The 26727-nt window shown below is 43.5% G+C and overlaps 1 protein-coding gene across 1 annotated transcript in view; it reads right to left on the bottom strand.

Moving 5' to 3' along the window:
* Positions 1-26727, bottom strand: part of Svopl (SVOP like) — a 59585-nt gene that overhangs the window by 3255 nt on the left and 29603 nt on the right. The window contains exons 11-15 of the mRNA XM_075953970.1: positions 25236-25447; positions 22669-22780; positions 20234-20315; positions 19212-19301; positions 1249-1362 (exon numbers count right to left, since the gene is read on the bottom strand). Coding sequence (XP_075810085.1) covers positions 1249-1362; positions 19212-19301; positions 20234-20315; positions 22669-22780; positions 25236-25447 — 610 coding nt within the window. The remainder of the gene's footprint in view (positions 1-1248; positions 1363-19211; positions 19302-20233; positions 20316-22668; positions 22781-25235; positions 25448-26727) is intronic.

A 26727-nucleotide genomic window follows, 5' to 3' on the forward strand; every position in this document is an offset into this window, starting at 1 on the left:
AAATGTAAGAAATGGAAAATTTGGAAGGGAATGGAAGATTAGCTTAAGACTTCGTGGTTTTTTTTTACATTGGTATAAAAATCTGCCCAACTTGTGCCCTAGTTAGTCTTTGTATAGAGGGTGTGGTGACCCTTTGTAGTGCTGAAAGGAAATATGTGAGTCCTAAGCATTCGGTAATAGGGCAACTACAGATTATCTCTCTTAGCTTTTGCTGAAAGGTAGAAAAGTTCCCCAAACCCTCCTATCATGTACCCGACTCCTTTCTCTAGATAGTCAGATCTAGACTGGCATCTGTGCTCCATACTGAAAGTCCAGCTTCCCCGGGACTTGTGCGCAGAGGTATGTTAAGGAGCCTGTGCCCTGCCTTCATCCACAGCCTCCAGAGAAATAAGGGACCAAAATACTGCCTGCCTTCATAATCTCTAAAGTTAAGTAGACCAATCATGAAAGATGAGAAAGATAAAAAAGCCAGTCCTTGCAGTGGAACTCATTGCTTTGGGGTGGTAGAGCCATTAGGGGTCCCTTCCCTAGTTAGTGTCATGGTCATCTGTAAGGAGTTTGCACTGGCAGGCACCTTTTTAGGTAGATGGGCTTTAATGCAGCTCGAGCTATTCCAGATGCAGTGGAACTAGAGGTCAGTTTACTTGTGGGCAGATGGAAATCACAGACAGTAGGTGTCCAAAGCTCATATTCCAGCCTGTTTCTGGATGGGGAAACACTAGCTCATGATGCTTGAAGTAAGGCTTCCCAAAGCTGCAACCTATACAGCTGTCCCAGGGAAGATACACTAAAGCTTTTACCACTCTGGGTATTGGGGAAAGAAAGGTAGCCTGTTGTATCCCACCCATGTGATCCTAAAGGCTCTGTAGCAGTTTCACTCGGCCCCATGGTTTGTTCAACAGTAGCTTTTATGTGAAAATATATAAAGTGAATTATTTGTTAACTTCAACTTTATTGCTGCTCAGAATTTCAATCAGGACGCTCTAATGAGGTTTCTTTGCCTGCTTAAGTAAAGGCTACCCATATCCCAAACTTCTCTTGGGTCAAAAAGTGGTGGCCAAGGAGCTAAGAGGTGTCTCAGCAGATAAGTTATTGTTCTGAGTTCAGTTCTCAGTCAGCACCCCACATTGGACATCTCCCAAACTCCCGGGGGATCTGTACCACACAGATACATATGCATACACATCATTAAAAATGGGTTTTCTTACAATCACCACCTAAAAACCAAGAGCTTCCTGAGTCCCTTACCTGCAAAGCACGTCCTTTGGTCTCAATGGGCAGAGTAAATGCAGAAATGGCACATACAACACAGACAGATGAAAAAAGACATAGGGCTCCCAGGAATGAGGCGCTCATTAGGACCTGTAGGTAAAACAGAACGACTTCACTGTTATCTTATAGCACAGGATTTGCCCAATACATATATAAGTGGTCTGGAGCCAGTTCTGTACATTGTGCTTTTGAAACATTGGTTTGATTAGACCAAGTTGGTATCTTGAGTGCCTGGCATTAATGCACACTGGATGATAGCTTCCATCTCTGCACCTGCCTGTTCTCCAGCTGCTCTTAACTCCTAACCTCCTCACTTTGTGATACACTTTCACCAGTGTCCCCTCCCTCCTTCACTTGTGCCAGGAGAAAACAGCAGAACATTTTTTCAGAAGAGAGATAAGCTCCAGAGTCTGAAAAGATTGCTAATTCACAGTGTTTTGTGTGATGGTCAGAACTTTCTTTTGTTGCTCAAGACAGGATTTCTCTGTGTAGCCCTGACTCTTGGAACTCACTGTAGATCATGCTGGCCTCAAACATATCTGTTGCCTCTGCCTCCCAAATACCAAATACATCTTTTGGGTAGATCTTTTCACTTTGCTACTAATGACTCCATGCACCTGTTTATATAGGATAGTTGCCTATACAGTGAAAAAGGAACAAGAAGGCCTGTTAGAACCAGACTGTGTACAATTTAGAAAGATCTGGAAATTACCTAGTCTAGTCCAACCCCGTCATTTTACAGATACGCTTTGCCTGACTCCTCACAATAACTATTGTCTCAAAGTCTCAGGCCTCTGGGAATCAGAGCCTAGTGATAATACCACCATGTATGTTCTTATAAGATACCAAACTCAGAAACCCAACTCCAGTATATAAAGTCTACTGCTTTCCAGACTGGCAAATAACTCACATATGTAAGCAGAACCCAACATATTAACATCTCTAATTACTTGGAGTTGGCCTAGCAAATGATAATATTCTGGTTTGGGAAGATCCTGGGTTGGGGGGGGGGGTGCACTGTAGCGCTTGGGAGTGGAGTTAGAGGCAGTCCTGAGAGACCTGATGTGACTAGTAGGCACTAAACTCTGCTGCTCTGGAAAACCAACAAGAGCTCTGAAATAAACAGAACATGAAGGGACTGGGGGTATAGCTCAGTGGACTGCAGCCCACTGGCTAAACAGTTCATGGTAGTATGCACTTGTAATCTTAGCACTGGGGCCATCCATCTTTTGGGCGATGGCTTACAACTCTGAGGAGAGCATGGGCTACATAAATCCTGTGCTCAAAATTAAACAAGTAAGCATGAAAAAAAATAGAAAAATGTGTGCTCACACATTAATTAAACGAACAGCACATGAATGAGTTCTTTAATGTCTTACATAATTTTCACCAAGATAATTTGTAATTCTAATGGAAATAAAAATTCCCAGTAGGAACTTCAATCAGATTAGAAAAGAAAATGCTTTTTAAAATGAACTTGAAAGAACTAATATGTAGGAAAAAAATCAGGAAACCTGAAGATTGTCAGTGAGCCCAAGGGAAGTTATTAGCTTCAGGTATGAAACATTAGGTTATGGAGTAGAGCAATAAAGTGGAGAATCACAAATATAGTGAGTGCTATAGTAGGGACCTAGTAAATCAGCTGAGAAGAGGCTGATGGTTAATGGCCATTAGTCTATTTTATATATGCTAGGGAGGTTCTCTGCTGTTGAGCTACATCCCAGATCGTTTTGCGGCTTTTGAAAGCTAGATTCTTTCCTCAGGTCTTAAGAATAAAGTAGAAATCAAAGCTTAAGAAGTAGATGCATGTAACCAGGCATTGTGCGTGCCTTTAAGCCTAGCACTTGGGAGGCAGATATGGGGCTCTCTATGTTTGAGGTTAGTCTGGTCTACATAGAGAGTTACAGGACAGCCAGGACTACATAAGAGAGACCATGTCTTTAAAAAAAAGGGGGGGGGGGGTAGATGAATGTATGATACTCAAGCACGACAAAAACACCATTTAACTATAGGTTAAAATAATTGGTTCATTAACTATATAAACATTTACGCTTATAGGCCAAAATGTTTTGATAGTAAAATCAAAAGGCAAACTATAGCCGGGCGGTGGTGGCGCACGCCTTTAATCCCAGCACTCGGGAGGCAGAGGCAGGCGGATCTCTGTGAGTTCGAGACCAGCCTGGTCTACAAGAGCTAGTTCCAGGACAGGCTCCAAAACCACAGAGAAACCCTGTCTCGAAAAACCAAAAAAAAAAAAAGGCAAACTATAAAACTACCTGTATTGTAGGGACTGGAGAGATGTTCAGAGGTTAATAACATTACCACTCTTGCAGAGAACCTAGCCAGGCAATAACGTGAGTTCAAGACTGCTCTACAAAGTTCCAGTAGAGCCTTACACAGAGAAACCCTATCTGGGGAAGAGTGAACGGGGGGGGGGGGGGGGGGATGCGCATAGCACCCATGTCAGGCAGTTCAGAGCTGCCCATGGCTCCAGCTCCAGAGAGATACAACATGCATCCATGTGTACATGCAGATATATGTGCACACATATAACTTAAAATATAACAAAAAAACTAAATCTTTTTGTTTCTATTGCAATGATAAAATGGAGTTCTACTATGACAAGATCAATACCCTTCCAGAAAGAGGAGATACCAAACATTCCGTGATGGGAGACACCTACAAGCCAGGAAGAGGGAGGGCTTTGACTAGAACTAAATAATGTCTGTTTATTCCCACTCAGCCCAAGGTATCTTGTTTAGACCAGTTGAATAGTGAAGCAGCTGATAGAAACTGTAGGGAAGGAATTTGTGGGGGGAAAAATGTCTGGAGTTTAATCAGAAATGCAGGAATTAGGATTCTTTTGAGACAGTCAAATGGAAATGCTGAGGAAGTAATTAGAAGAATCTGGAGCTCAGAAGCAAGGCCCAATGCAGAGATGCAAAATTAGGAGTCATGGATTTGAGCGTGACAGCACAGCTGTGATCCCAGCACTTGCTATTAGAAGCAGGAGGGTCGGGATTTCAAGGTCATCCTCTGCTACAATAGAACATTTGAGGCCTATCTGGACTACGTGAGATCCTGCCTGTCTCAAAGGGGCTGGAGATGGGAGGGTGGGACAAGTAGCAAAGTCTGATACCGCCAACCCTATGATGGATCCACATGTTGGGATTCCTTGTACATCATGGCATATCCATGCTCATGTGCACACACAAATTTAAAGCTGGAGCCGATGGGCATATAGTAATTTAAACCCTAAAATGATGGTGTGTAAGCACAGTATGATGAGGAAAGATCAGTGTATAATACTAAGCAGTAAGAAATTTCCAACAAGTAAAAGAAGAAGAATAAAAATAAACCTTAATGCCTTAAAGCAACTGAGATGAATCCACCAGAAACTTAGGAGGAAAAACAAGAAAATAAAATAATAGAAGCTACCAGAAGGGAGCAAACTCCTTAATATAGCTGGGAGCTCAAGTAACCTTGAATTTAGATCTCTGAGCCGGGACCCAGTAGGGGTTACTGCAGGAGTCAGGAAAGGAGAGTGGAGTGAAGAAACTCCTCTTAGTTTACTGGAGAGTCCAGAGGACTTAGTTTACAGTCTGACCAAAAGCATTCTGCATGGATGGAATGTAGCAGTCACAGAAGGGATGCGATTACAAACCTGAAAACTCAGGAGACCTGATGAGCAACCATTCAGAATAAGATCAGTCAGCTGGCTTTAAAGCAATAGCCAGGGGTTGGGGAAATGGCTTGGGTTAAAGCCATTCAGATCCCCAGTACCTGTGTTAATGCCCAGCAAGCCAGCCCACTGGCGGATTCAACAAGAAAATAGAGAGTGATAAAGGCACTTGACACATTCACCACATGCATGAGCATCTGCTTACACATGTGCATACACATGAACATGTGTTCAAACAAGTTAAAATAGAAGTTAAATAAATCTCAAAGTATAAAATATCTAGGTGTGAACTTAACAAAGCCTGAGTCTATCGGGAGCTATTGAAGATGCAGTCCGGGCAGAGAAGCACAGATGGGAATGGACAATGGACACACAATTGTCCTACTCTTCACAGATGCCAGCTTATACTTTAGATCTCAATTTCAATGTCGCTTCCCTCCCTTTGCTCATATTGTTTCCAAAGCACTCATCACAGTTTGAAATTATCTTCATTACTTGCATATTTATAAATTGCCCAATTTCAATGTAAATTTCCTGAAGTAAGAACCTTAGAGTGGTGTACTGCCAAATATTTAATAGCAGTTTCTCATGAAACCCAAATCACTGGTGGTGTAAATACTACCCATGGCTAACTTTGAATGACAATGTATTAAATAGCTGTAGAATTTCCCCAAAATGTAACAAGTTGACTTTAACACACTACCAGAACCTTCCTTGCCCAGTGTATTTGCTACAACAAAATGGAAATCGGGCTGCCATCATTTCATTTTTTCACCCAAGAGCTTATTCAGTGGGAGCTTGGACCTTGGGAAAGTGAAGCTGGGCAGTGGGTTCTAGTGGAAGGTCCCAAGGTCAGTTGGAGATGTGACCTCAGAAGAGACTGAGACCCCAGCTTCTCGGATTTCCTGCACTTCCCATTGGGTAATGTAAGCTCCTCACTCTCAATCTGACCATGAAGCTTTCACTGGAGACTGAACTAATGGAAACTCTTAATCTTGAACTTTCAGCTTCCAAAGCTGAACTAAATAAACCTTTTCTCTGTAAGCACCCATTAAATGTTAGTAGAGGGAGTAAAGAAACAGTAATTTAGGAATTTGGTATGCTTGCTGTTCTTTCAAGAGTACCATAGTCCAGTTCTCAGCACCCATGTCAACTGGCTTATAACTACCTGTAACTCCAACCCCAAAGGATCCAATGCTGTCTTCTGACCTCCATGGGCAACTGCACTCATGCACATACCCACACACATAATCGAACTTGCCCACCAGCTAATCCTGGAGTGCCCCCCACCACGTTCCTGTATCATCCACACACACCTAGGCCTAACTCTAGGTAAGTCCTCCAAGCTAGCCCTTAACCATCCCCTACATGCTCAGGCCTACCTGAGAGTACACAGCTTATACACCAACTTCCATAGTGAGTGTGCTCAGAACCAAGCCTGCCCACATTCCCAAGCCTAATTCTGGTCACACAGGTCCTGAATTAGCCCAGCCTGAGCCAGGCCAGAATCACATATCAAATATACAACCAAGGGAGGAAGACTACATGCCCAAGTCACATCCCCAAAGCACGAACAATATGAATGGCCAAGACAGTATTCCCCGAATCCAAACTCTCCAATGAGAATTACCTAGATGAATCCCAGGATGCCAAAATTTAAAAAAACAATTATCAACTTCATCAAAAACTTAAATAGTTTAAAGAAGAACCAGTAACAGTGAATTTAGAGAATCAAACTCGGCAATAAATGTCTGAGTAATGCTCAAGAAAAATACATGACAAAATGAAAAGAAAATTATAATTCAAGATTTGAAAACTAAATTCAGTAAAGAGAATTGTTGAAAAATCAAGCTGGAATGAAGATAGAACTGAAAAACTCGGGAAACTACAAAACTTAAGGAAAGCTTTACACACAATGCATCAAGTAGAAGATATCGGGAGGTGAAAATAAATTGGAGGAGTTGCAACACAAAAGCAAAGAATAGGGGAAGAAATGTTTAAAATACATGAGAGAAACATGCAGGAATTATGGGAAGCCATTTTAAGAAAAACAAATCTTTGGTTTATAGACCTAGATGAAGATCAATGGCATAAACTGGGTCGTCAACAAGATGATAGAAGAATTTCCTCCAAATCAAGAAATGGCATGTGTATAATAGATACAAAAACACACTGAACATCAAACAGGACCAGAAAAACTCCCATGGTGTGTTATGATCAAAACATTAGATATACAGAGCTAGTTCCTGGACAGGCTCCAAAGTCACAGAGAAACCCAGTCTAATAATAATAAATAAATAATATAGCACAAATAGATAAATGATGCTACTTAAGAATTTGGAAAAGCAGCCAGGCAGTGATGGCACTCACCATTAATCACAGCTCTTGGGAGGCAAAGGCAGGTGAATCTCTTGTGAGTTCAAGTCCAGCCTGGTCTACAGAGAGAGTTCCAGGACAGGCTCCAAAGCTACAGAGAAACCTTATCTTGAAAGAAAAAAAAAGAATTTGGAAAAGCAACAAATCTAGTAGACAGTAATGAATAATAGAATCAGAGCAGAAAAAGAAATGAAGAAAACACAAAGATCAGCAAACCTAAGAGCTGGTTCTTTGAAAACAAACAAGATTGACAGACCCTTGGCCAACTAACCAAAAGTAAAGAGATGACCCAAATTAGCATGATCAGCAGTGAACAGGAAAACATTATAGCACACACAGGTAAAATCAGAATGTTACAAAGAAATACTTTAAAACTTATAGTCCATTAAGTTACAAAATCTGAAAGAAATGAATGTATAAATTAATCTAAACTCTCAAAGTTAAAGAAGCAATCAATAAAAACATACCTACAGCAAATGAGGTTGGAAAAGTAATACTAAGCCTTCCAGTTTAAAAAAAAAATCCAGGGCCACGGGAATTTACAGCAGAATTCTAGACTTTCAAATATCTACAGCCTATTTTTCCTAAACTATTCAAGAGAGAAAGGAAGGAAGGGAGGGAAGGAACGTTCCTAAACTCTAAATCCAGTATCACTTTATTACCAAAAGCAGATAAGGGAGCAACAGAAAAGAAAAATTACAGGCCAATAGTCCCCAATAAACAGCCATATAAAAATCCCCAGTCGGCCGGGCGATGGTGGTGCACGCCTTTAATTCCAGCACTTGGGAGGCAGAGGCAGGCGGATCTCTGTGAGTTCGAGACCAGCCTGGTCTACAGAGCTAGTTCCAGGACAGGCTCCAAAGCCACAGAGAAACCCTGTCTTGAAAAACCAAAAAAATAAAAATCCTCAGTCAAATACTTGCAAACCAAATACAGGTATATATTAAAAAGATCACGCACCATGATCAAGTTGGCAGAGATACAGGGATGGCTCAACAAAAGTCAGCAAGTGTAATAAATCATATAAATGGGATTAAAGACAAAAATCACAATCACTTCAATAAGTGCCTTGACAAAGAAAAAGCCTTTGACAAAATCCTATATGCTTTCATGATAAACGTCCTAGATAGAGAAGGACTGGAAGGAATATACCTCAACCTGATAAGGCCTATCTATGACAACAGCATCATCCTTTTAAATGGAGAAAAACTCAAAGCAATTCCATTAAAATCAGGCATGAGACAAGCCTATTCACTATCTTTTTGCCTTTTTGATACGTGCTTGAAGCACTAAATGGAGCAATAAGGGGAAGGAAATTAAAGGGATACAGGCAAGAAAAGTCAAATTATCCCTTTTTGTAGATGATTTGATATTATACATAACAGATTCCAAAAATTCCACCAGAAAACTATTAATGGTCACTAATTATAGCATAGTTGCAGGACACAAAATCAAAAATCAATAGTTTTTCTATATATCAATTACAAACATACTAAAAAAGAGATCATGGACACTCTTGTAGGATATTTGATCGCACTATGAAACTCCAAGACTGTGTTAATAAAATTAACCTTGGATCGGGGGTGGAGCCAGTGACAGTTGATAGGAATTAGCCATTGAGAGGATGGAGGAGCCAAGAATACACATAGAAGCACAGGAAGGAGTCGGGAGGGGCTTGTATCACAAGTCTTTCTGGTTTGGAATGAATGGAGAGACATTTTTCTTACTGAGACTTCTGCCGAAAAAGATCAGTTGGTTGCTCCTCAGCTTCTCTGATCTAGCAGATTTTCACCTCAACATCTGACTCCTGAGTCTTTATTGGTAAATAGAACGAGAGAGAGAGAGAGAGAGAGAGAGAGAGAGAGAGAGAGAGAATATACATAGATGATTCAGGTGTGGCTGCTAAGCCAACAGAAAAACAATACTCTCATTCATAATAACCAATTGTTTTTAAATCTAGGAACCTAGAAAACACTAGAAAATGGAAGGACCTCCCTTATTCATGGGTTGGTAGAACTAGTATTGTAAAAATTACCATTTTACCCAAAGCAATTTATAGATTCAATGCAATATCAATCAAAATCTGCATGATATTCCCCCACAGAAACAAAAAAACATCCTAAAATTCATTTCAAACCACAAATGACCCCAAACAGCCAAAGCAATCCTGAGCAAAAGGATGAATGCCCAAGGGATTACCAGACTTCAAGCTTTATTCCAGAGCTGCATTAATGAAACAGCGTAGTATTAGTACAAAAGCAGACATATAAATCAGTGGAACAAAACAGGAGACCCAACCAGGAGTACATGTAACCAGAGCCATCGGATACTTGACAAAAGCACCTGAAACATATGCTAGATAAAAGACAGCATCTTCAACAAACGGTGCTGGGAAAACATCATGTCCCCATGTAGAAGGATAAAATTGAACCCATGTTTATCACCCAACACAAAAATGAATCCCAGATGGATCAAAGACCTCAAGGCAAGCCTGGAACAGTGGAACTGCTCGCAGAAAGCAGAGGCAATACAAGACATGAGTGGAGGAGGGACTTCCTGAATAGGGCGCCATTAGTTCAGGAATTCATACTGACGACTGACAGTGGGACCTCATCAAACTAAAAGCTTCTGTACAGCACAGGATACAAGTGAAGGGGAAGCCCACAGAGTGGGAGAGAACTTTTGCCGGCTTCATATCTGAGAGAAGATCGATATCCAGAATATAGAAAGAACTAAAACAGCAACAAAGAATCAAGAAACAAGTGGTGGGCTGGAGAGATGACTCGGTGATGAACTTGCTTAAAGACCCAGGGGCTCCCAGCACCTACAGCAAATGACACACAACTGACTCCAGCTCTAGGGGACCCATAGCCTCTGGCCTGTGGATTCCCATGTGCACATACCACCCCCTACACACACTTACACATATTTAAAAATAATAATAGGGGTTGGGGATTTAGCTCAGAGGTAGAGCACTTGCCTAGTAAGCACAAGACCTTGGGTTTGGTCCTTGGCAAAACAAACAGACAAAAAGACAAAAATAAGTAAATTTAAAAAAAAATAACCCAATTTAAAAATGGGCTGCAGCTGGGCGGTGATGGCACACGCCTTTAATCCCAGCACTTGGGAGGCAGAGGCAGGTGGATCTCTGTGAGTTCGAGACCAGCCTGGTCTACAGAGCTAGTTCCAGGAGAGGCTCCAAAGCCACAGAGAAACCCTGTCTCGAAAAACCAAAATAAATAAATAAATAAATAAATAAAAATGGGCTGCAGATCTGAACAGAGAATTCTCAAAAGAATAAATAAATGGCTGGCAGTGGTGGCGCACGCCTTTAATCCCAGAACTTGGGAGGCTGAGGCAGACGGATCTCTGTGAGTTCGAGGCCAGCCTGGTCTACAAGAGCTAGTTCCAGGACAGGCTCCAAAGCTGCACAGAGAAACCCTGTCTCAAAAAACCAAAAGAAAAAAAAATAAGTAAATGACTAAGAAATATCTCAAAAGGTGTTCAACATCCTTAGCAATTAGGGAAATGCCTATCAGAGCTGTTTTGAGATCTTATGTCAGTGCAGTCAGAACAGCTAAAATCAATATTACAACCGACAACAAACGCTGGAGAGGATGTGGGAAAGGGAACACTCATTCACTTAGTGAAATTGGACATCAGTGTGGAGAATTCTCAAAATGCTAAAACATCTACCATATGGTCCAGCCACTCCTTGGCCTACTCCACAGATAGGTGTCCAATGCCAAGTTATTCAGTAGCAAAGAAATAGGAGCAGCCTAAATGTCCTTCTGCCTATGAATGGATCTTGAAAACGAATGGAATACTGCTCAACTCTTTAAAAACATCATGAAATTTGCAGGTAGATGGATGGAATTTAAAAACATTAAGCCAGACATCAATCCCAGTACTCAGGAGATAGAGGCGGCAGATCTCTGAGTTCAAGGTCAGCCTGGTCTACAAAGGGAGCTCTAGGACAGCCAGGGCTACATAGAGAGACCCTGTCTCAAGAAATTATTATAGCAACTCAGACCCAGAAAAACAATTAATGCAAGTTTCTAGATCTGAGTATATAACCAGAAGTTGCCACGGAAACCAGGAGAGGGGCCATGTGGGGTGAGAGAAGGAGCTCTGGAAGAGGCGCTGAAAGACACAAGTGCTAGGCAGGGGAAACGGCAGACTGGGGATTTAACTGAAAGGGAAGAGGAGGCCAGTGTAAACCGAGAAGGAGGAAAGAGGGATAAATAAAATGTTTGAAAAGTCATATGGAGTGGCTGGAGAGATGGCTCAGAGGTTAAGAGCATTGCCTGCTCTTCCAAAGGTCCTGAGTTCAATTCCCAGCAACCACATGGTGGCTCACAACCATCTGTAAAGGGGTCTGGTGCCCTCTTCTGGCCTGCAGGCATACACACAGAGTATTGTATACCTAATAAATAAATAAATAGTTTTTTTTAAAAAAAAGAAAAGTCATATGGAAATATATTGGTATATGCTTTCTTAAGCACACACACATATAGATAGGTATAGAGAAAGGAGGAGGGGGCTGGAGAGATGGCTCAGCCGTTAAAGGCTGGGCTCACAACCATAAATATAGAGAAAGGAGGAGGTATGACACTTGGGGTGATGCCCCACCCCAAGAGCCATAGACCATCTAACAGAAGCCCAGCACCAAGTATGGCAACCCTCCTTTTGAGTTGCTGACCAGGGGAGTCAAAGAAATTGCTAAAGTAATATATATGTTATTGGTTTTGCCCTTGGTTACCGGTAATGCCTACTGTTGAAGATACCACACACTTTGGACACAGGACTTGGAGGAATCGAGGCAGAATTGACCTGAAAGCCTCCTTCCAAAGGACTAGATCTCAGTTGGCTATGCAAGCTGCCAAGCGAGAAAAGCAGCCAATAGTCCTGCCCAGTTATAAAACATAAGAACTATAGCAATCACCAGCATGGCAAGGTATTCCCCATGGTGCAACAGTGGCATTTCTATCTTAGGGATAACCAACAACTGTCTAATAGGGCCTAGGACTTGTTCAATAGGAGAGCATTTAGGTCTGGTACTGTAAACCTAGTCAGCTCCCTGTAGCTGGTGAAGTATCCCTAAAGAAGAACCTGCTACTACCATTTTTCCTAAACCAATACGTTTTCTGTTTTCTAAATATTTATCCTGATGGCCCCAAATAAATGTAGCTCTCACCCCCCATCAAAGAAGCTTCATTTTGCCTCAGAAGGAAACCATTACAGAAATTGATAATTGATCAAAAAGCAAAGGACAGCTGACCATGGGCTGCCCAGCTGCAATGATGTACTACAACCCCTACACCTATGGCTCGGGGGGATGTTGCAGAAGATGAAGCAGAAAGAGTAAGATGCAGAGGACTAGGATGTCTGCTGTAAGATAGTATCTTTCTGTGTGATCGGGAGCTGGAGCCATGACATTTCAACAAAACAGATATGCCAGTGTAGATGGGGAACATCTCACAAGGCCCCACCCCTAGATGAAAAGCTACAGGCAAGTCAGAGCTGATGAGGGAGAAACAGTCTTCCCTAGGTACAGGTCTGCTGGTAGGTTATCCAGTCCTAAGCAGTCAGCCCAAACACATACATATATGAGCAACACTAATGGACTCAGTAGACTATGAGAGAGAGAGAGAGAGAGAGAGAGAGAGAGAGAGAAGAAGAAGAAGAAGAAGAAGAAGAAGAAGAAGAAGAAGAAGAAGAAGAAGAAGAAGAAGAAGAAGAAGAAGAAGAAGAAGAATTAAGAGATCACAAATTTTCCAGGCAATGGTGGTGTACACCTTTAATCCCAGCACTCAGGAGGCAGAAGAGGCAAATCTCTGAGCTCAAGGCCAACCTGGTCTACAGAGTGAGTTCCAGGACAGCCAGAGGTACACAGAGAAACTCTGTCTCAAAAAACTAAAAAAGAAGAGAGAGCGAGATCACAAATTTGAGAGGGAGGGAGGGGTGGACGTGGAAAAAGTTGGAGCAAAAGAAAGGGAGGAGATGATGTAAATAAAGTACTCATGTATAAAGTTCTCAAAGTTTTTAAAAATATTTTTAAAGGATGTTTAAAAAATAAAGTTAAAAGACATCTCCAACGTGATACCATTTCTTATCTAAATAATGAGTTCCAGGCCACCCAGGGGTTCATAGGAAGACTTTCCACAAAACAAAGAAAACCCCACAACAACAAGAAAACTGTATAATGTCAATTATTTTAATCTAAAAAGTAAAACTAAAACATGTTACCTGAATATTTAATTGGGATAATGTAATTCTACAAATAGTAACATGCTAATAGAGTAACAATCATGTCATAAAGACTAGCTACTGGAGTTCTTTTCACTGTTCTAACTGCTGAGCCATATAATACCTCTACAAAATCCTCTATAATGGGGTACTATTACTCCAAATGCCATTTCCTAAATTAGTCACTGAAAGGGGATACTGAATGAAGAGACCTCCTGCCTCCTTAACAAAGGCTCCGTGTGTCTGTCCTGACCCGTTATGAGTCCTGACAGGCTGTTGTTCAACAGAACTAGCAGAGAGCTGCTCAAGAAAGAAGAGACATTTCAGTTCCCCGAGAGCTGTACTAGCTTGGAGGGGCAATGGAGTCAGAGCGGAATGAGAGTCACTGCTATGCCACTGACGACAACGGGAGTGGAGCAAAGACAAGGAAAAGGTCTACGTTTCACTGGGGAGTGAACTCTCCCACTGACATCCCTTTGTGAAGCGCTTTTTGTGGGTGTGTGATGCATATGTGTGTGATGTGTGTAATGCATGTGTGTATGATGTATGTGTGTGTGATGCATACGATGCTTGTGTCTGTGATGTGTGTGATACGTGTGTGAAATGTGATGTATGTATGCATATGTGTATGTGATGTGTGTAATGCATGTGTGTATGATGCATGTGTGTGATACATGTTGTGATGTGTGTGATGCATGTGTGTGTGATGTGTGTAATACATGTGTGTATGATGCATGTGTCTGTGATGTGTGTGATACGTGTGAGTGCGATGTGATGCATATATGTATGATGTTTGTGTATGCGATGTGTGTGATGCGTGTGTTACACATGTGTGTGATGTATATGATGCATGTGTGTGATGTGTGTAATGCATGTGTGTATGGTGCATGTGAGTGTGATGTGTCTGTGATGTGTGTGATATGTGTGTGAGATGCAATGCATGTGAGTGTGATGTGTCCGTGATGTGTGTGATATGTGTGATATGTGTGTGATGTGTGCATACATGCCTTCATTTATTTGCATGATACTCACTTGATGTGAGGCCATGTTTAGCTTCATCCACCAGGGAGCAGTCCTCATTGCTTTAGTATACATTTCTATTTTGCCCAGCTGTTCAACACCTCAGGCTGTCCCACCAATTGGATGAAGGTCATTCATGCGCTATAGAGACTTCACCACCCATCGATAGACGGGACCAACATATTATACATTGCTGGACCAAGGTACTTCTAGTATCATTGACCCTGTAGGTCTTTATGCCCCTTCAAAATTCTTTTTTTTTTGTTTTTTTTTTTTTTTTTTTGGTTTTTCGAGACAGGGTTTCCCTGTGGTTTTGGAGCCTGTCCTGGAACTAGCTCTTGTAGACCAGGCTGGTCTCGAACTCAGAGAGATCCACCTGCCTCTGCCTCCCAAGTGCTGGGATTAAAGGCGTGCGCCACCACTGCCCGGCTCCCTTCAAAATTCCTATGTTGAAATCCCCATCTCAGATGTGAGCCTGTTCTATTTGGAGGGATTTGCACTCTTATAAAACAGACCACAGGGCTGGAGAGATGACTCAGTGGTTAAGAGCATTGCCTGCTCTTCCAAAGGTCCTGAGTTCAATTCCCAGCAACCACATGGTGGCTCACAACCATCTGTAATGAGGTCTGGTGCCCTCTTCTGGCCTGTAGGCATACACACAGAATATTGTATACATAATAAATAAATAAACAAATAAATATTTTAAAAAAACAGACCACACCAGGCCTTTCCCAAGTGAAGATACAATGAGGAGGTGACCATGTGCTGGCTAGGCAGAGGGCCCTCACCAGAACCCAATCATACAGGCACCTGATTTTGAACTTCCAGTCCACAGAACTGTTAGAAATTTCTGTTATTTACAGGCTACTCAGTCTGTGATGTTTTTCCTTTTTGTATTTAAGTCAGGGTCTCACATAGCCCACACTGGCTCCAAATTTACTAAGTAGGTGAGGATGACCTTGAACTTCTGATCCTCCTACCTCTGCCTTCCAAAGTGCTGAGTTTGCAGGGCCTGGAATACAGGCCTTCTTGGCTTACTAGGCAGACTCTCTCCAACTGAACTACACCCCTAGCTCCTCAGTCTATGCTGCATTGTTACAGTGCATGAACACCCGGACACCTGACTCCTAATGCATCCTGGAATAAAGGAGAATAGTCCCTGAACTAGCTCCACAGAAGCACTTTGGTAAGCCTTTAATAATTCTGTAGCAAAAGTCTCCTTTTTTGTTTGATTGGACTATACACACCCAGATTTTATTTTTATTTAAGTTCATTTCTTAACAACTAGATACCTCAAAACATTTGATTTAAATAATGCATTTAAACAAAACAGGCCTGTGGTGGTGGCGCACGCCTTTAATCCCAGCAGTTGGGAGGCAGAGGCAGGTGGATCTGTGAGTTTGAGACCAGCCTGGTGTACAGAATGAATTCTAGGACAGCCAGAGCTGTTCCACAGAGAAACTTTGTCTTGAAAAAAAAAGATTCAATTGAATTAAACTTTATACATTAGTCTTTAGATTATGTAAACACATTACTAACTAATGTATATGGGGTTTGTTTTTAAAATGCCTTTATTTTATGTGCGTGGGCATGTGTGGGGGCGAGGGGGTACTTTATGTGTGCAGTACCAGAGGTGTCCAAAAGAGGGCACCAGGTATCACATAGCTGTGATTACAGAGTTGTCAGCCACCTGATATGGATGTTGGGTCTGAACTCCAAAGAGCAGCAAGCATTCTAAACAGGACTATGCCTCTAGTCCTGTAAAGTTCTCACTTAAACTCATTCCAGTTGTAGGAAATCAGAAGAGAAAGAACTGGGTGAAAGGCAAAGCAGCTCCTAATCAGCACCCTCCCAGTGGACGGGACCACCTCTCTCAGGACGGCTCACAGAGCAGCTGACTCAGCTGTGGGTTCTTACAAGTGCAGGGAGTGGGTCCCATCTCTACCGTCTGCATCTCTGGGCAAAGCCCAGGAATGTCTACATTATAATGCTACCCTAGTAATCTTGATAAGCACTAAGATCGACAGCTATCACCTAAGATTGAGTTATCACCAAGGAAAGCCTTGAAACAGCTCACTCTGTGAGAATCTAGGCAATGCTGTAGGAGTGGGCGTGAAGCTTCCCAGACTTAAATTCTCCTGATTCAGACTGGTTAAGGGAGCAAAGCACACACACTGAATAGTGGCTCATTGTACTGGGCTCGATTTAAAGTGCTTTTGTTTCTCTTATTTTCATGTCCCCTCCTTCTCCTCATTCCCTTCCCCACCATAGTTCATTAAAGGCATTCATTATTAAAAATAATGAACACAAGGTAGTCGAAGCTAGTTCCAGTACCCAAACCCATTAGCGTGCATGTTGTTGAGGCTCTATAGCATGAGGAGAATTAAAGTATTTCCTCGCCAGGAAAATCACTCCGTACAAAGACAGTGAAGGATGCACACAGATCTGTGCTTTCAGGACACAGGAAAGAACCCAAAAGAAGCGGTGGTCTTCATGCTTCTCTGCCAACAGATCTGTCTTGGGAAGCTGACACTGGTATCTGTGTGGCCATTACAGATGGTGTTCCGGGCAGTAAGAGTACTGTCTCCTGGGCCTCCATGCTCAGAGCTCATCTTGTCTAGTCTATTCAACCTTTGCAGGCACTATTTGCTTTAACAATAAAGGATTCGTCGGTGGTCACAAAAGTATTTTCTTAACAAGACATATTTATCTGAGTAGCATTTGGCCTTGATTAGCATCATTACATAATGTCTCTCAAATGCTGTGTCGTGTGTGTGTGTGTGTGTGTGTGTGTGTGTGTCTCGATGCTTTGCATTTAAATGGTCTCATCATCCAAACAAACCTAGGCAAATGTGCTCTTATTTGTCTCTGTTTTAGAATGTGGGAGGCACAGGAAGGATGAGCAAAGCCACCCAGAGTCAGGAGCCACTTTGTGTCCAGGATGTCAAGCAGAACAGAACCCTCAGGACTCGGCCCAAATTGTGATCTTTTCTGACCATTGCCAAGGCCCCTAGAAGCAATGTGGCCTGTCACATAAATAGTCCCATGTCCCTAGGAAGAATACGCACAGGGAACTAAGAACCCAGAGACTCCATCCCCACAGTGCTGGGAAGAGAAACCTAGTCTCTGTCTGCGTACAAGGGACAGGGTGGGTGTTTTACTTCCCTTTTTCCCTGGTAGGCTCTTCTCTGAGATGGATGAAATAGGTGGAATTTTTTTTCGAGACAGGGTTTTCCTGTGTAGTTTTGGAGCCTATCCTAGAACTCACTCTATAGACCAGGATAGCCTTGAACTCACAGAAACCCACCTGCCTCTGATTCTACCACTGCCCAGCATAAAAAGGAATTTTAAAAAGCAACAATTCGGGGCTGGAGAGATGGCTCAGCGGTTAAGAGCACTGATTGCTCTTCCAGAGGACCCGGGTTCGATTCCCAGCACCCACATGGCAGCTCACAACTGTCTGAAAATGCAGTTCCATGAGATCTGACACCTTCACACCAACAAACATAATAAAGTTAAATAAATAAAAAGTTTAAAAAAATAAATAAATAAAAAGCAACAATTCAAGACAAAAGTAGCACCATTTTTAAGACAAGAAACACTTTCAAGAGAGTTTTTAAAAACTCATAATGCGGGGCAGTTGATGGCACACACATTTAACACCAGCACTCAGGAGACAGAGACAGGCAGATAGATCTCCGTGAGTTCGAGGCCAGCCTGGTCTACAAAGCAAGTTCCAGGGCATCCAGGGCTATACAGAGAAGCCCTGTTTTGAAAACAAAAACAAAAATCAAACAAACAATAAAAACCCTTTGTAACCCCCCGCCCAAATTTTTCTGTTAAAATATAGGAAGCGTCTACTTTGCCCATATGACTGTTTTCCCTGGGAAGTGCCCCCCTTCCCTGCCCTCAGATGGAACTGTTTGAAGCTCTGACCCCTGATCACGTGACTCAGACATAGACCAACCAACTCCAGGGCAATGCCAAAGTCATGTTTAGGACTCTTGAGAACGCCCCATACACAGGGAGCAGATAGAGCCTGCATGGTGGGTGTGGGGGCGGCAGGGGGTCAGGTGGTGATCTCAGGCCCCAGAAAAACCAGACAGGGCCTGGTTTCCTCCTAGGTTCCCACAGCCGATGAGGCACTACAGGACCCAAGGCCCATTTCCTATTTCTATAGTAGGAAGAACAAGGCAGAGTTCTGTTGTGGCCAAAAGGATGAGCAGAGCAGAGGACAAACAGTAGACCCCTCCATGACCCTGTGGGCCGCTGCATTAGCCTGGGTTCTCCGTTTCTTGTCACATGGTGCCAGGTCCCCCATGTCCCAGACTGTTCCAGACTTTGAGCCAGCCCCACCTCCCCGTGTCTAGGCTCTGCCGTACTTACGTTCTACCCCCGACTCCTCACCCCATCCCCACCCCACGCGAATCCCATGTTTTCCCATAGTCCATCCTGGCTGACAAGCCCAGCAAAAGGTTTAACTCTGAATCAAAGTCTATAGGCTGTTAAATATTCGTGTCCCAAATAAAGTAGAAACCCTTGTTATACCCTTTCTGGGGTCCCTGTTGCCCACCCACTCAGGTTCAGCGGCCCCGCATACGCTTCTGGGTACCTGGGATATAAACGGTGCGACCATCGCTCCAATGCGGCACAGGGAACCGCTGGTTCCCATCCCCAGAGCGCGCATCTGAGTAGGGTAGACCTGCGGAGGAGAGGCATAGAGAACCCCATTGGTCACGTTTCTTCCCAGGGTTCTCTTCCTCCTTTCCCTCCCTAGTTTAGGCTTCTGTGTTTGTAGATGGGTAGAAGATGCTCATTGTCTTCGGTATATAGTTTTGAATTTTAAAAAGTTACATTTCTCCATTTCTTCTGTGTGTGTGTGTGGGGGGGGGGGTTATGCATGCATGTCATGGTGCATGTGTAGACGTCAGAGGACCACTTGCAGGAGCCGGAACTGTCCTTCCATGTGAATCTCGGGGATTCCATTCAGAATGTCGTGTTGGGCAGCAAGTGCCTTTCCTCAAGGAGCCATCCCACCAGCCCCATGGTGGTTAATTTTGACGTCAACATATTTGGATTGAGAGCTGTTTCCCTTAGTAAAGGGCGGAAAGATGAGAAGCACCCTAACCAACTGTTTAACCCACTAATGGACTCGACATTCAAACAGACTATTGGAAGGAAGAACTTCGAAGCCTGGTTAGAGGAAGCAGTCGCTGGGCATGTGCTTTTGAGCGTGGATCTTAGCCCAGGTTCCTTCTTGGTCCGTCTTTGCTTCCTGACTGCTGCGTGGTGGCCAGCTTTTCTCTCCTAAACCCTTGGGCCATGGTGCCTCTGCTACAGACCAGAACAACTGAAACCGAACTAAGATAGATCTTCCCTTCCCTAAATTATTTTGGGCTTTTGTACAGTGACAAGTTAGACTAACGACCTGCTTTCACTTGAGAGGCAGGAGGCCCTCTCTTTCAGAAGAAAGGGAAAGGAAAGATCCATATCAAGCTCTCTTGTGTCACTTTCAATGAATTTCACCATTTAAGAAACTTGTCAAAGGTTAACCAAAGTCAGGGATACATTCCCCACAGATTGGCAGCTCCCCTGACGTGCCCTGATGTAGCCATGCCCTTCCCCGCTGCTCACCTCAGCAGTGTAAATGTAGATGGTGTTGAAGTTCGCGGCTACCAGGGCTCTCAGCATGAAGAGGAAGCCAATGAGGCCGGCACTGAGGAGGAAGCAGAGAAGGTCGTAGTCAGAGGCACAGAAGGCTCTTCACAAAGCCCAGAGCCTCAGCAAGATGCTGCTTCTTAACTGGCCTGACCATGACATCCTCAAGCCTGTTTCCTCACAATCCACCTAAGGGGGGCATTCAGACCCGATGCTCCCAGACAGGCACATGCGTTGGAAAAGGTATTTTATGAGTATGATACCTTAGCCTATATGTACATATTGTACCATGTGTGTGCCTAGGAGGTCAGGACAGGGCATCGGCTCCCCTGGAACGAGAATCAGGTAGTGGTGAAGCATCCTGAAGGCACTGGCAACCCAGTGTGGATCCTCTACAAGAGCAGCAAATGCTCTTATCTGCTGAGCCATCTCTTTTTTTTAATATTTATTTATTTATTTATTTGTTATATATACAATATTCTGTCTATGTGTATGTCTCCAGGCCAGAAGAGGGCACCAGACCCCATTACAGATGGTTGTGAGCCACCATGTGGTTGCTGGGAATTGAACTCAGGACCTTTGGAAGAGCAGGCAATGCTCTTAACCACTGAGCCATCTCTCCAGCCCATCTCTTTAAAGCACTAAATTGGCTGGGCGGTGGTGGTGCATGCCTTTGGGTACAGCCACCCTGGCATTTCTAGGAGGCACTCACAGCAAACTCTCTGCGATCTTCCTGACTCCTCTTGCACAGTGAGCCCCAGAAATTGTGTTGTGATGAGTCAGTTGGGTCTGGGTACCACACAACCTCGTATTTTCTGTGTGTTATTGCTCCTTCAACATCAGACAACTGTTTACCGCTGCATTTACTTTCTGCTAGGGATTGTAGGCAATCTAGTAATTTTTTTTTTCAAGATAGGGTTTCTCTGTAGCTTTGGAGCCTGTCCTGGAACTAGCTCTTGTAGACCAGGCTGGCCTCAAACTCACAGAGATCTGCCTGCCTCTGGCTCCCGAGTGTTGGGATTAAAGGTGTGCACCACCACCGCCCGGCTGTCTTGGGGTTTCTATTGCTGTGATGAAATGCCCATGACCAGAGCAACATGGGGAAGAAACAGTTTATTTGGCTTACACTTCCACATGGTAGTGCGTCACCAAAGGAAGTCAGGACAGGAACCCAAACAAAACAGGAACCTGCATGCAGGAGCTGATGCAGAGGCCATGGAGGAGTGCAACTTGCTCGGCCTGCTTTCTTATAGAACTCAAGACTGCCAGTCCCGGGATGGCACTACTCATAATGGCCTGGATCCTCACACATCAATCACTAATTAAGAAAATACCCTATCTGAGTAATTTTAAGTCTAAATTATTTATAAAATATCAATATAATAGCCGGGCAGTGGTGGCGCACGCCTTTAATCCCAGCACTCGGGAGGCAGAGGCAGGCGGATCTCTGTGAGTTCGAGACCAGCCTGGTCTACAAGAGCTAGTTCCAGGACAGGCTCCAAAACCACAGAGAAACCCTGTCTCGAAAAACCAAATAAATAAATAAATAAATAAATAAAAATATCAATATAATAAATATTAGGATTCAAAATATACATTCATTTTATAATAAAACATAAAACTATTTAAAAAAGAAGAGGGGATGGAGAGATGGCTCAGTGGTTAAGAGCATTGCCTGCTCTTCCAAAGGTCCTGAGTTCAATTCCCAGCAACCACATGGTGGCTCACAACCATCTGTAATGAGGTCTGGTGCCCTCTTCTGGCCTTCAGACATACACACAGACAGACTATTGTATACATAATAAATAAATATTTAAAAAAAGAAGAAAATACCCTACAGCCAGATCTTACAGAGGCATTATCTCAACTGACAGTCCCTCCTTTCAGATGACTCTAGCTTGTGTCCAGTTGACATGAAACTAGCCAGCACTGCATGCTCTATACAGATGCAGTTTGTTTTCATTGTCTGGGATAAAACCTTTTTTAAATTTTACTCTGTGCTTAGATGGCCTGTGAGTGTAGAACTCACAGCTCAAGAGTCAGCCATATCATTGCTCCGAGTACTGCAGGGTTGCCATGGGAGATGAGACTTGTTGTCTGATGCAAGTCCTCCACCACAGAACAACTTTCCCAGCCTTCAGATACATGTCGTCTGTATCACCAGAATAGCTCATGTTGGTCCAGAAAACAAAAACCCTACGGCTGTTTTCCAGTTCTCCAACAAGTTCTGTGTAAAGTGAGCATCCTGGTACTTAGCCACATCTCCTGACAGCTGAGGGAGGCAGGGGGAGGAGAGGGAAAGGCCTCTCGGTCTAACGGACAGCCTCTACTCTCCACTTATCCCCAGGACTCAGGAAGTCCCATCTGATAACCACTGCACAGCCGTGGGGAAGCAGGCGAAGGGTGAGTACCTTGAAGTGCAGATATTGAGGAGAAGAAAGAACAAAGCCGTGCATCCCATGGTGATGGACAGGCTCAGCCGTCTGCCCAGGAAGTTGATGCCCAGGATGTTTAAAGGGTTCACTAGGAAGCAAACAAGAACCACAGTGGTGACACCTTGGAGCACAAGTGATACCGTAGACCCCAGCGGGACCCCTCCTGCCGTTCCCTAAGGAAGCAGCTTCCGTCCTGAGCCAGGCACACTGTCATGGGATCTGTGACTTCTTGAATGTGCTTCTTCCTCATGAGCGACTAACACTGCTTAAACATTAAGGCCTTTTTACGTTTTAAGTTTTTGATATAGGGTCTCTCTTCGTAGTCCTGACTATCCTAGAACTCACTTTGTAGACCAGGCTGGCCTCATACTCATAGAGATCCTCCTGCCTCTGCCTCCAAGCGCTGGGATTATAGGCATGTGCCACCATGCCTAGCTTTATTTCATTGCTTTCTCTACCACTTTGCAAACTACCAGTTTGCTAGAACTAAATGCCATATACCATTGTCCGTTGAATTCAAGGCTCCACTGATTTTTTTTTGTTTGTGTTTGAGAGATTCTCACTATGTAAGCTTGTGCCAATTGGCCTTGCCCCATTTTCTTTATTTTTTATTTTATAGTATTATTTATTTAATTTTTGAGACAGGGTCTCCTATATCCCTGACCTCAAATTCAGCTAAGGCTGACCTTGAATTTCTGATCCTCTTGCATCCACTTTCTGAGCACTGGGATTACAGGCACACACCACACTCCCACACCCAGTTCACACAGACCCGGGGATTTAAACAACTCTACCACATCCCCAGTCACACTGGCTTTTTTTTTTTTAATGGGCCATCATTTCTGTTGGGAGAAATCAAAAAACAAAAAAACAGTGCAGCCAATTGAAATCTAACAAGTCATTGTAAGATGTGCCCATTTTAGTTACTATGTGTTTGGACACCCTGCTCCAGGGTTTATCCAGGTCAGTGGATGGAACTAGGAAAGAGCACAGAGTGAGGCGACCAGACCCAGGAAGGCAAACATCCACGCTCCCTCTCATCTGAGGTTCCCAGCTCCAAACCATCAGATGTCAGTATATAGCCTGAGGAAACGGCAGAAACCAGGAAAGCAGAAACAACAACAACAAAAAACAGGTATTGTGGAGGCTGGGGGATTACAAGGGATCTGAAGGGGAAATGAGAAAACGCGGCAGGGGCCGACTTATTAGGGAGACAGGCTGAGGATGGCTCGGCAGTTGAAAGCACTTGCTCTGGCAGAGGGTGACCTGGATTCTAGTCCCAGCACCCGTCCACATGGTGGCGCACAACTACTACTAACTCCAGCTACAGAGGCTCAGACACCCTCTTCTCACCTAGAAGGAGGGCACCAGGCATACACAGGGTGCACACACACGGTCATGCAAAATAGTCATACACATAAAACAGGTATCTAGCCGGGTAGTGGTGGCCCACGCCTTTAATCCCAGCACTTGGGAGGCAGAGGCAGGTAGATCTCTGTGAGTTCAAGACCTGCTTGGTTTACAAAGTGAGTTCTAGGGCAGTCAGGGCTACACAAATAAACCCTGTCTCGAAAAATAAAATAATAATAATGATGTCTAAAAACACATTAAAATGAAATAATTAGAGAGAGGAAGGATATTAAATACAGGATGAAAGAAGAGAGTGAAATACAGTAATAATATCTGAAAAAGTCATAAAAAACACACTATTATCTATCTACCTAAAAATACCTATAATACATGTTACATGTAAGTTGATGCATAAATTTCCAGATATAGTTTAAAGCAAGTGTCCCCATCTGGGCTGACGATGCTTTCCAAAACCATCTAACCAAAACCCCAACACCAGGCATGAGGAGCTCTCTTTTGAGCGGTTGGTCAGGATCATACAGGAGACTATCAAGTCATACAAAACAGATCAGAGCATAGAAAAATTGGATCCAACGATAATACATTATAGGCTATATTGTTGCCCTTGAGGTGGAATATAAGTCCCTACCAGCTGCATCTATAAAACTACTCCTGTACCTAAGGTTCAGAGGTCACTGTGGAGGACGGCAGAAGGGCTGTAAGAGCTATGGGAGAAAGGAAGTCTGCTGTTAAAAAAATAAACATTTTTAAAAAGGTCATGAATTTGAGTGTGTGAGTTTGGGGGAGGAAAGAGAATTATCTCAAAAATAAATATATCTTTTCATTTGAGACAGGGGCTAAACTGTGGATGTAGCACTGGCTGTCTTAGAACTCATTATATAGGTCAGGCTGGCCTAGGATTCACGGAGGTCCACCTGCCTCTGCTACCTGAGCACTGGGATTAAAGGTGCACACCACTCTAGACTAAAATGTACTGCTGAAACAGAACAGTTCAAGGCTTTGCTCTTTCCGGTTTTCCTCCCCACAACAAACCAAACTGGGGGTGTAGCAGCGTGATCTGAAGACCCTTGGAGTTCTACTAGACAGGAGCCTCGCCTCAAGGTCACACTTCCCTTTGACCCCGAGCCGCAGGAACCCTGCCTGAAACGGGAAAGTTGGGCGGGCGATCTTACAAGCAATTTCCCCGAGTGTGCTGATGATCATGGTCCTGTAGTCAGAGGGTGCGAACAGGTGGCAATAGCAGGGGCTGAGACTCTCCTCTGAGTCCCCCGTGGTCACCACCACCTCTGGGTCTGACTCCGACTTCGAACCACAGACCAGATCCCGCTCCAGCAACTCTGCGCTGGCCAGGATAACCCCATAGTAGGCGAAAGAAATTCCCAACCTGGAAGGAGAAGAGAGTATCTCAGCACTGGGGAGGCAGAGGCAGGCGGATCTCGGAGTCCGAGGTTAGCCTGGCCTACAGAATGAGTTTCAGGAGAGACAGGGCCATGCAGTGAAACCCTGTCTTGAAAAAACACAAAATAAAATAAAAAAGAATGTCATCAGCAAAAGTTTTCACCAAGCTTGGGGGACAGGAAGAACCATGACAGGCAGAGGTAAGGAGAACAATCTATGTGGAAGGCATAGGGAAAGAGCAACAGAAATCAGCCCACACAGCATCCAGGCATCTGAAGACAACTTTGGAGAAATGTGTGTGTGTGTGTGTGTGTGTGTGTGTGTGTGTGTATTTCTCTGCATCCTTGCAAACCCAGTCTTTTAAAAGATTGATTGATTTTGATTCTATTTGTGTTTTGCCTGCGTGCATATATGTGCACCATGTGTATGTAGAAGCAAGAAGAGAGTTTGGATCCCCTGGAGCTGGAGTTAAATGGTTGTGAGCCACCACGTGGTTGCTAGGAACTAAATCGGGGTCCTCTGAAGAGGATCTGACACCCTCTTCAGGCAACTGCTCACACATGAAGTCTAGAGAAATACACACATACACATCAATTAAAAAAATAAAAATAAATTTTAAACTGGATTACCTATCTCAACTGTTGAAAGACAATTATACATAGCATGTGTTTTATATGTATATTATATACTGCATTATACATATATATCAAAAATGTGATATATGCATGTGTATATATATTTCAAATTTCTTCTCTTAAATGATAGCTTGCTATTTAGGCTTCTCCTGATATTATATGGCACAGAGACATTAATTTTTGTTTGAGACAGGGTTCCGTGTAGCCTAGGCTGGCCTCAAACCAGTAGCAATAGATGACCCTGAACTCTGCTGACGTAGGAATGTGCCACCAAGCCTGGCTCCAGAGACACTAATGTAATGCTATAAAACCCATCAGTCCTTCCCGGTATATCAAGTACTGTTTTTTTAGTCCTATTCTGGATGCATTTGCTCACTCAAGGTTAAAGCTGCAAAGAGATGAAGCCCAGAGAGGCCCTGAAAAGGCTGTGCCACCGAGCCTGTCATTGGTGAGTTCAAAGGATCTGTCCGTTGTAGGGTAAGCGGAAAGCACACCCTACGGAAGTCCAGGACATGTAGCCACGTCACTGGAAAGAACTGGGAAACGGCTGTAGAATGTTAGGGTTCTCTTTCTCCCTTTACAGTTTTATCATTTGGGGGAGGGAGGTAGAGTGGGTCGCATTAGAAAGAGA

This window comes from Microtus pennsylvanicus, chromosome 19, assembly GCF_037038515.1.
Source record: "Microtus pennsylvanicus isolate mMicPen1 chromosome 19, mMicPen1.hap1, whole genome shotgun sequence".
NCBI classification, from domain to species: domain Eukaryota; kingdom Metazoa; phylum Chordata; class Mammalia; order Rodentia; family Cricetidae; genus Microtus; species Microtus pennsylvanicus.